At 37.8% G+C, this 15,997-nt stretch overlaps 1 protein-coding gene across 7 annotated transcripts in view; it reads right to left on the reverse strand.

The window, feature by feature from the left end:
• Positions 1-15,997, reverse strand: part of ptpn12 (protein tyrosine phosphatase non-receptor type 12) — a 53,675-nt gene that overhangs the window by 11,204 nt on the left and 26,474 nt on the right. For all 7 annotated transcript variants that reach the window (XM_032589430.1, XM_032589431.1, XM_032589429.1 and 4 more), the window contains exons 3-13: positions 15,275-15,351; positions 15,082-15,177; positions 14,030-14,068; positions 12,978-13,049; positions 12,798-12,857; positions 11,538-11,680; positions 10,886-10,952; positions 10,677-10,754; positions 9,631-9,729; positions 5,340-5,425; positions 236-425 (exon numbers count right to left, since the gene is read on the reverse strand). In XM_032589430.1, the coding sequence (XP_032445321.1) occupies positions 236-425; positions 5,340-5,425; positions 9,631-9,729; positions 10,677-10,754; positions 10,886-10,952; positions 11,538-11,680; positions 12,798-12,857; positions 12,978-13,049; positions 14,030-14,068; positions 15,082-15,177; positions 15,275-15,351 (1,007 nt within the window). The remainder of the gene's footprint in view (positions 1-235; positions 426-5,339; positions 5,426-9,630; positions 9,730-10,676; positions 10,755-10,885; positions 10,953-11,537; positions 11,681-12,797; positions 12,858-12,977; positions 13,050-14,029; positions 14,069-15,081; positions 15,178-15,274; positions 15,352-15,997) is intronic.

A 15,997-nucleotide genomic window follows, 5' to 3' on the forward strand; every position in this document is an offset into this window, starting at 1 on the left:
TTAAATCACTTTTTATTCAAAGATCTTTATGTAAATAAAGCCTCAGTCACATATAATTTCATTTTGGATTCACAACAAAGCTTCTACAAACAAACTTAATGTTCAATTGGCATAAAATTACCTAAAGGAACAACACAACCAGGCTTCATAACTTTTGAAATTAACTTTACTGTAATGCTGTGCACTCTACTATCTTTCATGAATGACTAAATAACACAAATATATTTCAGTTTACCTCTTTCAGGCTGCGCTGTGTGGTATCCAGGACATGTATGACGGGTTTGGGATGGTAGCGGTCGTTGTCCTGCCGTACGTTGGTGACGGTGGGGAAAGCAGACGGGGGAGACGGGGTGAGAATCGGGGGGACGGGGTGAGCCTCGGGGGGCTGGAGAATCTCCTCCTTAACGTCACCTTCCACCTGCGAACTACACCAAACCACAGAGGAAGTAAATGATTAGCTTCTGATGTAAAGAGAGAGTAAAAAGACAAAGTTGGTCAATTTAACTGTCATTCCATTTGTTTCGCATACTGTTTAAAGGGAAAATAATATTCCTCGGATGTGATATCACCACTAGAGGGCAGGCTTTTAAAGCGTCTGGCAGTACAGTCCAGAGTTGCTCTGCTGAGACAAATGACATATTCCCAGATTTCAGGGTTCGACTCTCAGAAAGTTTTAGCCCATATTTTGTGGATTTACAGTTAAAATAGTATCTGAGCAAACCGAAAAACATCCTTAGAATCTGATTTATTTCTCTTTAACAAACTTTAGATTCAGGGATTGTAAATTTCCCGCAAAAAAAAAAAAAAGGAAAAAAGGAAATCTCTAAAATGCGCAAGTAGTCTTGCAGAGCTTTAAGTGTTGCACAAATTCAGCTGCATATAAGTGTGAATCACACACAGGATACAAAGTTACACACCAAGGCATCATTCCTCTCCCCCAAAACGGGCGTTTACATGCTGGTGCGCATGCAACGGCAGCGATGCGGAGAAACAGCGAAAGGATGTGGTGGTGTGCTAATTCAAGAGCACATGACTGAGGCTAGAGCTGAGGCAGGAGTGACTGCACATGATGCTGCGTGGATCAAAGGCAGACAGACAGACAGAAAGTCAGACAGGCTAGAAGCACAAGGGGATTTCCTTTCCTTCTGTGCGGCAGTCGAGCCATAAAAGCCTTTGTCATTAAGCCTAAGTTCTGGAGTACAGCTGTCACTGGCTTATTCTTTGAAAGAGGCTGCGAACTGCTGAGCTTTTCATTGTTTATTTGTCTCTGTGTTACACTCGGCTGAGGCACGCCGAAGCTGTTAAACGTTGAAGAAAGTAAGCCCACGAGATGTTTGCTTTCCTTTATAAATACTGTAACAGTAGAACGTCGAGTTATTAAGTTCTGTTTTTGAGGTGCAGAGCTTTTCAAACCGTAATAATGTCCTGCTGAATCCCAAAAGTCGCCTATTGGAAACTGGAGCACATTAGGCTAAACGTTATCCTTTTATTTTCTTTAATAAAGAAAAAAAAACACCCAAGAGAATATCTACTTTTTATCATATTTGTTGCCTCGAGAGGCCAAAATTATATTTAACAATAACAATGACGACTTCCGCTGACACCGACTGCTTCTATAGGGATTTGGATTATCTGTATAAAACTACATAAGATTAAATGTGAAACTTGAATGATTTCTAGGGGACAGAAATCATTATGTTCTCTAGAAACGAGCGGCACCAACACTAAAACCTGCACAAGACACAAGTGGTTTAACACACTGACGCAATTCGATTTATCAAATTAATCATAATGAACCTGTTATTGAAATAATCGCCAACTAACTTAAGTAATTGATCTATTGCTAAGACGCCATTTGCCCCAAAAAAGTACCCTAAACATACTCAAAGCACTAATTAAGCAAAAACTGTACAAATAATATTTTGTATTTTTGAAGTTTATTGAATGTTAAGTCAATAAAGTAATGTTATGTTGCTGCCTTTTAGGCAATAAAATGTTTCTTTCCTTATTTCAAAAAGGAATTAATTCGAATCGTTTTCCGTCTTTCTAATATTGTCTGAAAACGACTTAAGTGGTTAAATGAAAAGTCTGCAGAATGTGCCAATTTTTTTCAATCGATTAATTGTCGGAATAATCGATGGAATTGGAATTGCCAAAAAAAAAAACCTCAATGTCGTATCATTAAGAAAGGACAACCATCAGCTTCTTGTCTTCAGTGTTTTTTTAAAAATCATAATCCATATCTCATGATCTTAGGTGAGGTTTGGAATACTATATTGGTAAATCATGAATTTGTTTATTTTTTGGCGTAGCTCTTCCTTCACCTCGACAGTCTGAAGCAGTACTCGCTTTTCTCATTAGAAGACAAGTGGTTAAAAGTCCAAAGAAAAACTCTGAGAGAGATTCAGAAACCTCAGAGAACCACTGAGAAGATCCGCTTAAAAGGTTAGGAAAAAGGTTTGGCTGCTTAGAAACGAAATGTGAAGTAGCGAGGGACGATTCAAACACTTCATAATAAGATTAACAAAGGCATCTGTTAAGCAACTCCTACATGTTACTCTATCCAGCTCCTCTGCTAAGTTCTCCTTAGAGAGGGTGTTGCGTTTTAAACCGCGGCACGGTTTCTGCTGCTCGCTTTCGTAGACGGGAAGCTTAGAAAGACGTCTGCTTGTCCCCCCCGTTGCATTTCAATAGATTCACACCGACAACCAAGAAAAGTGGCAAACCGTACGTGCAGGCCACAGATATTTAGGTCGCTCCCTCACTCTCTAGAGCCGGACAAGTACGGCTCTTTCTTTCAATATTTGAGATTCTCTGAGTGAGAACTCAAGAGCTATTGAGGACTAAAAGCCGAGTGTGTGTAAATAAGCACATGACAAAGCCATGACTCCACTCCTTTACACTTCCTGCTGTATCTCCCTCCATCTCTTACACACACACACACAACTATAATTTCACTTAAACACACACACTCACCAAAGTGACCCAGTGGGAGTGCGGCTGGCAGAACGTGGCTTATCTGGATAAAAATAGCTCGTACCATCAGCCGATTAGGCTTGAATAAGTTCTTCACATTACTTCTTGAGAGACAGAGGAGAGATACGGAGACGTCAGAGGACAAGAGGCATAAGAGACGCCCAGAATACCCTCTTCTGTCCCACTTCCAGGAAATCTTGCTCTCTTGGCTGCGTCTCAAACTTCAAATTTGTGTGTTTTAATAACAGGAAAGAAACTCTTCAGTAAACAGCTCACTTACAGCTACATCCTAAAATTAGAAGCTCTGGAAAATGTTTCCCATCAAACCAGTTAGTTAAAAAAAAAATTAAGGAAAGTAACAGTAGAAGAGTCTGAATTTGGTAAGAGAAAGCAATAAAAAGTAGATCGGATGCTGTCCTATTTATGAAACTAGAACTTTGGTTGATTTTGTTTACCTCAGAAAAATGGTTGGTGGTAACAGGAAAATATTTTCCTGACAAAAGAAACAGCACTCAGACAAATGTTTGTGAATGCGAAATTTCTCCAAAAACAAAATATGGGCCATTACAGTGACTTTTACTTTCCAATGTGTAATCTGTACAAAAACATCTGCTAATATCCATTGATGTTTTTAAACTAAACTGAACATGTTTACTCATAATGGGCTCTTCTGCCTTATTTTTTTTTTTTGTCAGTGTCTGAGCCACATGAATGACAGGTTACAAAACATTTATATTCTGACTTTTAATTACCAACATTAATATTAGCCAGACGTTACTTTTTAGGTTGGAAGAATGTAGACTTGCATTAGAATCTGAGGGGTCAGGGAGACAATGAACATGGCTAACATGTTGTGACTTTTAGCTGCTTCCCTTCACTGATTTTTACAAAGCAACAGTTGCGAGGAGAAATGGGAGATCTAATGATGGTCAGAAATAGAGTACAAATAATTACGTCTACCTGAATGATGCCAGAATTTTCCATTTATCCATTTTCTTTGTCAAAAAATTCAATTATTTTAATTAAAATTTTTGTCTAAAGTGGTCTCTCACCAGAGAATCACAGGGACTGTCACAAAGTTTTATATCTCTGGGAAGTACTTTACGTCTAGATCAAGCTTCTGATTTTTGACAATGTTTGTCCTAGAATTAACTTTTTGCTGGACGAATCGCCACGTAAATTTTCTTCTTGGGTCAAAAACTAGTTCTGTACAATTCCTATAATTTATTTCAATCATTTTTAAACATTTTTCAACTTTGGACATGGAAATTAATTAAACCACTGTAATCTGCCGACCTGAAACTAACAGAAATAAAAGTCTGTTAGACTTTTATGATAGCAAGACTTTAAATTTAGTCGGCGAGTTTAAAGCTAAGACAACATCTTCAACAATAACTAGACTGTTTTGCTGCTGCTGAATGTTCAAACAATGAATTCACTAAATGCCATAAATGTTCAAGCAGAGAAACAACCACCACCCAATATGGTGCTAAAGCAAACATTTCTTGTCAAAACTTTATGTAACAAGAAATGAAATGATATACTGCCTCCTGGGAAGAAGACATCCTCTCAGACATTAAAGGTTTAGTACAGAGGCAACTTTTAGGCATCCTTCAACCTTGTTAAAAAAGTTGTCAACTGTTATATATATTGCTGCAAGTAAAGGGGGGGAGAGTAATGCATTCTGTGGATAGACTGTAGTGGAGCAGAACCCCTGATGGGCACATACTGCACAGCTGAAGTAGAAAAATGTCAAGTGAAGGAAGGAGAGAGGGGGAAGAAATGAGCAAAAAATAAGATGAAAAAGAAACAAAGAGAAATAATATATTTATATATATAAAAAAGAGGATAACTATGTATTTATATATAAAACGTATCAAAGAGTTAGTGTCGGAAACAAAGCGTCTGGATGTGCTTTAAAGACTTTTTGTTTACAGAGAAAGATGAAAACTTTAACTCGCCTTGGGTCGTGTTATATCCAACGTTATGTAGAGTTGCACAGTATTGCAGCATGATTTATAGATACAACTTTGCCTCTGGTAGCCATAACCAGCCAAACAAAAGCTTACTCAAAAACCAAAGGCTGGCTGCATCTGTGGGCTGATTCAGAGCACAGGAGCCAGGAACTGCTTCTCTTTCGTCAGGTTATGTATTCGTCACTGACAAAAACGTACAGTATTGTAATTAATTTTTTTCTCCCAACATAACACCACCTCTGCTATGTTCAACAGCGTTCCACCTACTCATCAACCCGGGGATGAACCTGTTAATTCATCTCGGTGGAGGATGAATGTGACTTGGGTTTATTTAATGGTTGAGTTTAGCTTGTTTGGAAAAATATTAACAGAAAAATGAAGTATTACCTGCGAATGCGAGGAGGTTTAGGCGGCGGAGCGTCCCATCGTTCCTCATCTGACTGAATGCTTGTTTTGTCCGGACTGCTTTCGTTCTGCACAGACAAAAAAAATATATACAGGATTGTTTTTATGAGGGTTTTATTTCTTTTCCCAATGAATACTTATAACTTAGACATTATTTCTAAAATATAGATTTATCCTCAACTAAAATCGCTTTTGCTCCCATTATTCTTGGCTGAATTGTAAATGATCTTTCAGTTGAATGTCCCAATGTGGCTGAAAAATAACTAAAGGAAATCTGAGTGTGTACGGGTTAAGTTTCTTGAAATGTAAATCAGAATTTCTCAGAACAAAATTGATGTTTACATCTATTTAACTTTATGTTTCAAGTTTGCCACAGAAAATGTTGTATTCAAATGTGCAGAATGTCAAAAAACAGAAAAAAAAAATCTAGTTTATGAAAAGAATCTGTAAGGAAAATAGGCAAGAAACAAAAACCAAAACATATTATAAAATGTTTAAAGGTCTAAATTAAAAGTTATATCATTAACTGGGTAACCTAAATATTTGGGGATTTAGCTTCAAACTTTGTTAAAATGATTAGGATGATAATGTCCACTCTTCCAAATTTTAATAGTATTACTACAGTCGCCTTACAAACTCGCATCTTTTTCAAATTGGAAGTTTATGGTTAAACTTTGTTTATTTTCTAATCTTTGTTTCTTCCCCATAACATGTTCTAAGAGTAAAAGTTACAAGTGACTGCAGCAAAACTGCTCCAGAACAGAGAAAATAATTCTGAACGATACCTTCTTCCTCCAAACTACTCTTCTTTCTTCTTCTCGTTTTTTCAGGCATCGCTTTTATTTTATTTTGCCTGCGATCATAAACTCTTATAAACTCTTAGACTAGAGCCTTTGGTAGCAAACTTCCAAAGCACCGGCTCACTAAGACGACACGTATGCAAAGATGTTTGGTGGGAGACCATCAAGCGCAGAAACGAGTGTGGGATGCGCGTACCGTGTAGGCTTTATTGTTCTTGTTGCCTTGAGGAGAACCTTATGTGGGTGTAGTAATCACTAACAATGGCTGACTGGACCTGAGTCAGGCTGTGAAGGAACTGAGTCAGATCATCTCTCTGATAAACGGTAGGCTGAGACAGGAGTTTCTTTTTGGACTACCAAACAAGTAATAGACGTTTTAATCAGCAGCGAAAAATATAATGTAATAACAGTTTAAATGCAACAAATGTATTAAAGTGTCACATTTTATTCTTATTTTGTCATATCCTATTCTTGTAGGAAATAGAATGCTGTTGAAATTATTCAGTTGTTTCTTGCTCTTATTATTTATTGCATCAAACGACATAAATTAATGTGTAATGGGTATGTTTTATTAGAACATCGATGATAGTTTTCATGTGAAAAGAACCTTAATGTGATGTTTCCAAGGGAATAAGGACTGTTTCTGCTTAGTGTAGAAATATTTCTATCTTGCTACATTTGTCTAGAGTTGGCTCCCTCGGGGTTAGCCATTGTTTTGGAATCATCCACACATCAATCCTGAATGTTTCCGAACGCCGCTGTGAGATCCGGGGAGGGTAAATTAAAATCTGGTGGCTCAGAAGTAGCGGAGGCATGTGGGAGTGTCGCTCTCATCAGGATGTGATCTCTGCAGGGAAACAGCCTGATCAGCTGTACCCAGCCACATTGTTTAATAACGTGTGATACAACGTCATAGTTTTCCAGCCCCTTTTTTTCTTTTTATATAAGGTAAGACAGTATCTTATGTTTAGTAAGATTCTGGTTCAACTTTGGAGTCCAAGATGCACGGTGGAAAACAGATACTCTGTATTTTTAAAGACTGAAAGATTCGTTACCCTTTCCCAATGGACTGGTGTCTCGTTAAAGAGTCAAAGTGCATCGACATCAGAGCTTCCTGAACAGGAAGTCATCTGGTTTTCTGCCAGAACTCTCATCATCTGTGCTTTTTAGACACTACAATCTTCCTATTGTTTGTACAGAAGCAGAAACGCATCAAAAACAGTTGTTGAAGAGATAACTGTGAAGACTCTGAGCAAGTTGTGATAGCATTGAAATCGTGTGGTAATCTTACCAAACCCTGCAAGCAGACATTTTGTAAGATCTCACATTATCTCAGCTTTAAAAGAAGAAAGAAGCATGATATGGTGCTAAAAGAACTTGAACTTTTTCACATTTTTTGACATTAAAACAACCATCTCACATACATAGCAACTGGGCTTTTATGTCCTTGTCTTACAGAAGGTAATGCATAATTGTAATGTTACAATTATGCATTATGCACAATTACCTCTACTTTTTCATGTGTCTGGGCATACACACAAGCTTAATGAGTACACTGAGGACCACAGCGGGCATCATCGGATGTGCACGCCGTGGCCACGCACCAGTATTACACCTGTTACAAATCTGGGATCGTAGGAAGTTGCATGGCTTATTAAAAGAATCAGATTACATCAGCAATTTTCATTGGTTTGATTTTAATATAAGTGATTTGCCCCACTTAAAATGAAAAAAACAAAAACATTGCTGTTCATGAGATGCGTAGTAGGTTATAAGTAAGAGTCCTGCTTTAGCCAGGGTGAGAAATGAGACATTACACCTTTCAGACATAACTTTTTGTTCACATTAAAACATTCACATTTTGCACAATGAAATGTGTTCTGCAGCTTGTGATACAGTATAAATTCTTGTAAAATATTTAATTAGAGTTTTTTCACATCTGCCCTTCTCACTTCTCCAGTGGTTGTACACTTTGCCCAGGTTGATGGCTCCATCTGCTTCTTGCTTTGACTTTATGCGCATCAGCTGGTCCAAATGTGCCACTTTTGATGATTTCAACAACTTCTGGATGCTGTTTTGATATGATTCATTAAACTAAATCCCCTTTCACATTCAGTCATGGCTGTTTGAAATGTAGCACAAATATCCACGAGCTGTGAGCTCTCCTTTAGCTCCTCACATCTAAGTGCTGCGTCACCATATCTGAGAATGTGCTTCTTTGCCAGTGTACAAATGTCTGCTGATCCATAGTCAAAATGTCTGACCTCAATGCTTCAATATACTGTACTGTTCTTCTATTTGCACAAACTCTGACAGCCATTTAATCTTAAAAGAAGTGCACTTTTTTTTTACTTTGGCTTGGTGAGTGGATGTCCCACTGCCCGTTCGCTTAGACATGAAGTGTCTAGGCTTTCGTGTCTCTTAACTCCGCCGCACTATTCTGCACGGTGCCACAGCGCATATTACCAAGGCATGTACACACAATAGCATGAGATGATTGGCTGCATAGCGAAAGTGAACCGTATCGTATCATTGGCTGGACACCTGTCACTCACTGAGTTAGATCGCAAAGTAGTACAGAAAAAGATTGTATTGGTCCATAGTCAAAACTGATGTCTGAGCCCAATGTCCAGTTTACGTTGGACTTTATTTTATGCGCTACATAGATTTTCTTGTGCGCTGAGAATGTGGGAGCAGTGCACGATTGCGCAGGCGTGCAGCTTAGAGGGAACATTGATTGTAAAGTGGAAGACAAAAAAAAATTACATGATTAAATTGTCAACAAGTAACAATCTGAAAAATTTGAGGTGCATTCAGTCCATTTTATTCTGTTATCCAGAAATAAAACAAAGTTTATTTGTTATCCACATGTTGGCTTACCAGAAACCAGCATGTACAAGAAGTTTTTCCGGTCAGACGGACAAAAATGAAACTTTTCTTTGTGCAAACAGCTTAGTTTTGCAGAAAACTAGGAAGAGCACAAAGTTCACATTGTAAAACCCGGTGGTGGGGGCATCATAGGTTTTCAGTAAGGAAGCTGATTTATAGGAAGATTGTGTGGAGTTACAGTTAAATCACCTTTAATCACCTAGTTTTACTCATCTCAATTTTGTGAATTTGAGAGAAGTGTTAAGAACTTTTTGACTCTGTATCGGTTTGTATCCATGTTTTCGGGATGAGGGAAGACAGCATAAAAAAAAGTCTCAATGAGGTCAGTGGTGGCAGACAGAACAAAAGTTTTTGTTTTCCAACAGAGGAGCTGTCTGGCATTAGCCTGAACGAAAAGATCTTTTTCCTTCAGGCACAATCCCTCCTGATCTTCTGAGTTTTTAGACGGCAGACTCTCCTCCATTTCTCCTTCCCTCTATCCCCCCGTGACTAATTATTTGGCTTCTTCCTACTCCAAGTGTTACTCAGCCACATCCTGTCTCTCAAACACCAGACGAAATCAGTGCAATGTGAGCGTGTCGTACCATGCCATCATGTATCTGCGTGCTGGTGGGGCTCTCCAAAAGCTGCAGTTGTTTCTCAAAAAGCTGAGCGATCGCTCTGTGAACCAACTCATACTGCTCCTAGAAGGAGAGAGATGAAGGCAAAGTGAGGGAGGAAAAGTAGACGAATAAAATCTGAGGAAAATTAAATGTTGATGATACAATCGAAAGATTCAGTGACTCTGTATAAATTAAAAAACTCATTCATCTTGAATGTTTCTCTTAGTAAGGGACCATAAATCTAAAGCATGTTAGAAAAAAAAAAAAAAGTCCCATCTGCACCGTATGAAAATTTACAAGAAACGAATTTCAAAATACTGGCATAACAAGAATATCATTCAAACAGCCTAGAGGAAAAGTTAGACAAGAATCAGGGAAGAAGACCACAGCAGACTGAAACAAATCCAGTCTGCCTTAAAATGAAAGAAATCGATGCAACTGGGTCCAACTTGCTTTATACCAATCAATAATGTTATAATAATAAAATCATAATAAAGGCATTTTTCCTAAGCACTGATGATCTGCATAAGGAAAAAAGTGACCAGGATTAGCCAGTTTTGAGCTAATGAACCGGTCGGAAACTAAAACGAAAAACAAAAGAGATGAATCTGCTCTTCGTCTACTTCAGTAAAAAAAAAAAAAAGAATTAAACAAAAAGGAAAATATTGTGACGTTTTTCATTCAGCAAACGCATATTAAGCACATTGTACTCCAACTACACTTCGGTGGCGAAGGTAGCAGTGAGGGAAGGATGCACAAAATATGTAAGACGCAGGTTTTTTTTATTCAAAGTGTTAGTCCAACCTCAGCAGATAACAGAAAGGCAACTACAGCAAAGTCACGAACCAAAAATATTACAGATCATTTAAAATAATAATCTCATGATGATTTTAAATGATCTGTAATATCTTTACTGACCACTTCATCACATGTCGTGACATCAGAAGTGATTATCATGCCTTTCTAAGGCTAGAAAAAAAGGAATCTACCGTATTTTGCATGTTGTTAGAAAAGAAGTAAGAACAAACCTTTGTTTGAACAGCAGAATGCCGCTGCGTCCTCATCTCTTGGATTAACCGGAAAACGTTAAAGTCCTCTGGAATTTTCTAGAAAGACACAATAAGGTATAAAAATGAGGACCGATCGGACCGGGCATTGGATTTTAAGATTGATGTGAAGAATACGTAAAGATGGGTGTGTTGCAATAAGGTATGAAAGGTTCGTGTTTGTTGCATACCCCAGCTTTGAGGAGATTCCACGTGTAGTCAATGGCACAAATAGCCCCCGTCCTCCCACAACCTGCACTGCACACACAAACAGATCCCATCAAAGAACGCACTCGCACACGAGAGTTTTAATCCTACAGCTAAGATGAAAACTCTCCAAATGCTAGCTCTATTTTCTATTAGTTGCCAGGCAATATACACTAAAAATGTATGTTTTAAAGCAGAGCAACACCTTCTGCAGACAGGAAGGCGACAGAAGCTATAGAGGCTAATCGCTGCTTATGTATAAAATCATAAAACCTGATCTCATGCTGTCAAACAGCTTGCTGTGACTCGAAAGAGCCGGCTGTCTCCACATCAGCCCACACAAAGCATCTTCACAGAAACAGAAACACAGCTTTGAGTCCTGCTGTGTGACACAGGAACCCGGAAACGTCCCCAGGCTGCTCATTACAGCTTATTACACACACATGGAGGCAAGCCTGTGCGCTTATGAGTAAACACATGTGCAGCAGTGAACTTGGACGCTCATTCTTTTAATGTAATCGCTTTAACAATTATGGGTTCTTAATAATTGCTGTTATTTTGATCAGTACAATAGTAAGAGCTACAGTGATATGTGTCATAATAATCACATATTTTGCTATTTTTGCGTGAGCTTACCTGCAGTGAACACAAATAGAAACGTCATCGTTCTCCTGGTATTCCCTCATTAGTCCGATCATATCCAATATGGAGTCAAACGACGATGGGACGTCGTGATCAGGCCAGTTGATATAATGGAACTGAGATATCCGCCGTGTTTCCTGCAAGAACACATTTTGAACATTTCTTTTATTATTCTTTTACTGGAGGTATGTAATAAACTGAAACAAAGCAGAGCAGAATTTGGTTTTCTGCCTTGTTTTACAACAACAACAAAAAAACTACTAAAAATCTGAATAGTGCAATGGGTTTTCAGGCCCCCTAAGCCAACACTTTGTAAAACCGCATTTTGCTGCAACAGCTGCAAGTCTTTCAGGGTATATCTCTGCCAGCTTTGCACATCTGGAAACTGAAATTGTTGCAGCTTCTTTGCTAAGTAGCTCAGTTAGAGTGGATGGTGAGCATCTGTGAATGTCAATTTTCTCAGCTGGTTTTAGGCTTGAAGTCGGACTGGGATTCTGTTCGCTCGGCTCGAAATTATTGCCCTCTAAGCATTTTGCCATGTAGACCAAAATGTGAACGCATTATTGGGGAACAGAAGTTGGATTTTTTTTTTTTGTTGTTGTTGTATTTAACTGGGTGGTGAAACATATTATTTTGAGCCACCTAGCAATAAACTAAACATCCTAAATTTTTTATAAAATTATGTTTTTGTTTCTTTTTTCCAAGAATAGACAGACAACATAAAAAGTGTTCTGAATCTTGTGTTTCTCAGTTTAAGTTTTTTTTTTTTTTTTTTGTGGTTCAAGTTACTAAAAATCAACCTCCGCCTGTTTCAAGTCTTTAGCAGGAGTGTTTTCTCATGACTGCCCTGTCTGTAGCTCCACCCACCTTTACATTTACTCTGACCACTTCCTGCTTAAAAGATGCATCCGCATGATGCAGTCGCCACTATGCTTCATCATAGAAAGTGTGTGCATGGGTTGATGCAGTGTTAGCTTTCCACAACACACACAACCTCTGAGGCCTTCACAGAACCGCTGAGTGTCTACTGAGATTATGCAACACAGATTGACTATTTACTGCTGTATTTAAGGCAACTGATTACACTGAATTTCATTTAGGGGCGTTAGAGTTAAAGAGGCTCAATAGAAAAGTAAACAACACTTTCCGGCTTTATTTAAAAAACATAAAGCTAATGCTTTTTCCTTTAATTTCATCATTATGAACAACTACAAAACACAAAAAATTGTGATCGTTAGTTCTTTTACTACTTACGTTATTATACTGCACCGTCAAAGTCCTGATAAAGTAGTCTGTTCTTTGCTGCTCTGATTCCTTAAAAAAAAGATAAAAAACATTTTAATAATCCCTGACCGAAGCCACACATCATAACACAATGTGGGCGATTAATGATTCTCTTTATTTCATCGCAATATCGCACGTTTCTCGACTTACACAGGAGATTCGGAAAGGGCCGAAACTCAAGGGCTCCTCGTCTCGTGATGGAAAATACCGCTCGCATTTTTTCTAAAGCAGAACAGAGAAGCCGTTACCACAAAGGGAGATGCCGCTGCTTCCTGCGCACACAAACCTTTGTAGTCTGAAGTACACAATCGAAGTGACGCGCAGAACAAAGGCAGAGAGAATTAAAGCAGAAAAAGACAGAAAACTCTATTTTGACAAGAATGGACTCTCAACTGTTGAAGGATGTTTGGTGAGGGGAAAAACTACAAACACGACTTGTGATTCATTTATATATTGGTCAGTTTTTTTTTTTTGTTTGCCTTCATTTTCTCTTACACAAATATTAAATTCAGATTTTATATAGTCACGTAACTGTTCAGATTCTCGAACTTTATTTAATTTTTTTAATAGAACTGAAAAGCAAAGAGAAATCTTTCAACTATCCTCTTGAAATGGTTTTCTTCTTCTCTCTAATTTGAAGTTTTCTTGCTATGACACTGCCTCCCCTTTGACTAATCATGCATAAAAGCTTTTAAATATGCAGACGCTGTGCTTGAACAGATTAGAAAGTTTTCTCACATCAATCTAAAGAAACACAATCAAATACACAAAGTTGATTTAATCTTTCTCCCACGACCATAAGCTGCTTATTTAAATACCTTCTTATCAGATATGAGCAGAATAGTGTAGCACGAATACACATGAGGAAATGCAAGTAATTTATTTCAACCCAAATGTGGATCAATTGAAATTTATTCAAGGCTTTTTAAAAAGCTTTTTATCTTTTGTATAAAGACATTCCAGCACATGCAGGAGAGACAAAAACATCCACAAAGAAACGCTAGAAAATCTGAAAATCTTCAAGGATAAACAACCTTCAACAGTAATGCTAAAGAATGAAACCTTGGAGGGGAAAAAAATGTTTCTTTGAGATTTTGTTGAAGGTTGTGCAGAGACGGCGTGCTGCAGCTTTGATGGAGGCAATAAAAAGACAGATATCTGTGCAAACACTTTGCCTGAATTGACACGAGTCACAGCCTTACCCTTCCCATCTCAAATTCTCGGCAAGCCATTACAATAACCTGCAGAGACACAGACAGGAGGAATTAATACAAATCAATACATGCACAAAGCTGAAAACTGCATGTTTGGTAAGAGAGCCTTAATACTATCTGAGCACGCTGTGTTTGTGCAGGTTTTAATACGAGGAAACAGTTTCCAACACATTTCAAGATGCCTGTAGTCCTGAATTATTTTAACCATTCATTTCCCAAACACTGTTTAGGAGGTTGCTACAACTTTACAGAATACATAGATGTACATATAAATGAGTAAAAATACACAGAAATACAAATACAGATCGTCATTTAGATTTGCAGCTGTTTTATTTTATGAAACATTCAAATTGTTAATATAATATTGTGCCCCTTGTTGGCCCTAATAGTGAAATTCAATATTGCTGCTTTGCCCGTTCATTTTTAAAAGCTTTCAAACATGATTTCTTGAATATGTTTTGACCTACATGAACCTTCATGCAGCGTCAACTCTGAGACCATAACCCTTCACACAAAGTAACACATTTGTGGCTTCCTGTTCGTGCTAAACTAAAGCTTTAAGTTGGAATATAAATAATTTTCGACTTAATTTGATCGTCTCTTGTTCAAAAATGAAGATACTTGGATGGATTAACTCTGAATTTCAAATGGATATGAATAAAAAATAATAAATAAGAAGTGGACACAACTAGACTGGAATATTTCACACTTTTAACAGATTCTTTAGAACAAATTTTGTGATTTATAAAACCTCTCATCCTTTGGTTTCGTCCCAAATATTATTCGTGTCCTATACGTATGATGTATGATTCTGTCGAGGAATTGTTTTTTGTTTTATTTTTTAACAGATTCTCTTGAGAAAAATAATATACTTTTAGCTCAGACACATCATTTTTGACTCATGACAATGATTTTTATAAAAAAAAACATTTCTAAAAGCAGGAATATAGAGTAAAATGCCTGTTTTTACTCTGGTTCATGTTTGTATAACCTTCCCAGCCCCTAAATAACGACTCTCTTCTACGGTGGATCACACTCACAGCGACATTGTACTCCCAGTTCATCCTCCAGAAGTCGATGACCGTGTTTGGGAGCGGACCCTGAGTTGCGATGTAGGTTTTTGGGCCATCAACACCCTGAATAAACATGCAGTGGAAGAATAAATCAAAGAAATCGTGGTCTGGATCCAAACTAGTTGACATAATCTCACTGCAAATCTACATGATAGTTTACCTTAATAAAGTTTGCGTTGATGTAATCTGTGTCCTGATTGGTTGTTTTTAATGTCAGCTTTACTCTAGTGTGGTCAACTGTGGGAAGGAAAACAAAAGTGGTTTAATATATTTATTTATTTTTAATAGTGAGCATAACAGCAATGACAGAATAAGACAGGAGGTGAAAACGGTCAAACGAGGCCACGAGGTTTTATGCTCGGTTTTAAAGAAAAAAAAAAACAAAACATCATCCTCATTGCTATGTATGGCAGCATCTGTGTGCTCGCGTGCGTGTCTGCATCTGTTATGGATGAACCAGTTCTTCCTTTGCCTTATCAGCTCATTCTCTAAAAGCTTTAATGAATGGATGGGGAGAAAGGAGAGGGTAACAGAGGATAAACATATTAAGGAAAAAGTAGGACAGACGTTGGGTCACATAAGCTTCCCTGAGGTTGTTACGTACAGAAACAAACAAAAACATCTCATGACTTGTAAAGATGACCGTTTATTCAGTACGCAGAACAAAAAAACAAGAATAGATTTTCTTGTAAAATCTTCACATCATCCTTGAAATGTTTGCACTCATACTAATCTCTAACCTCCTTCTTATTTTTTTCTAGGTGCTAATATTATCTCCGATGAAATGTGGATTTGTCTAGTCAGGCGGTGACCTTTAAAGCTGAGCTGATAGATGCACGAAATTTTAAAGCTGCAGCCCTTGCAGGACACAAGGTTGCAGAGA

This window comes from Xiphophorus hellerii, chromosome 17, assembly GCF_003331165.1.
Source record: "Xiphophorus hellerii strain 12219 chromosome 17, Xiphophorus_hellerii-4.1, whole genome shotgun sequence".
In the NCBI taxonomy this organism is placed as follows: Eukaryota; Metazoa; Chordata; class Actinopteri; order Cyprinodontiformes; family Poeciliidae; genus Xiphophorus; species Xiphophorus hellerii.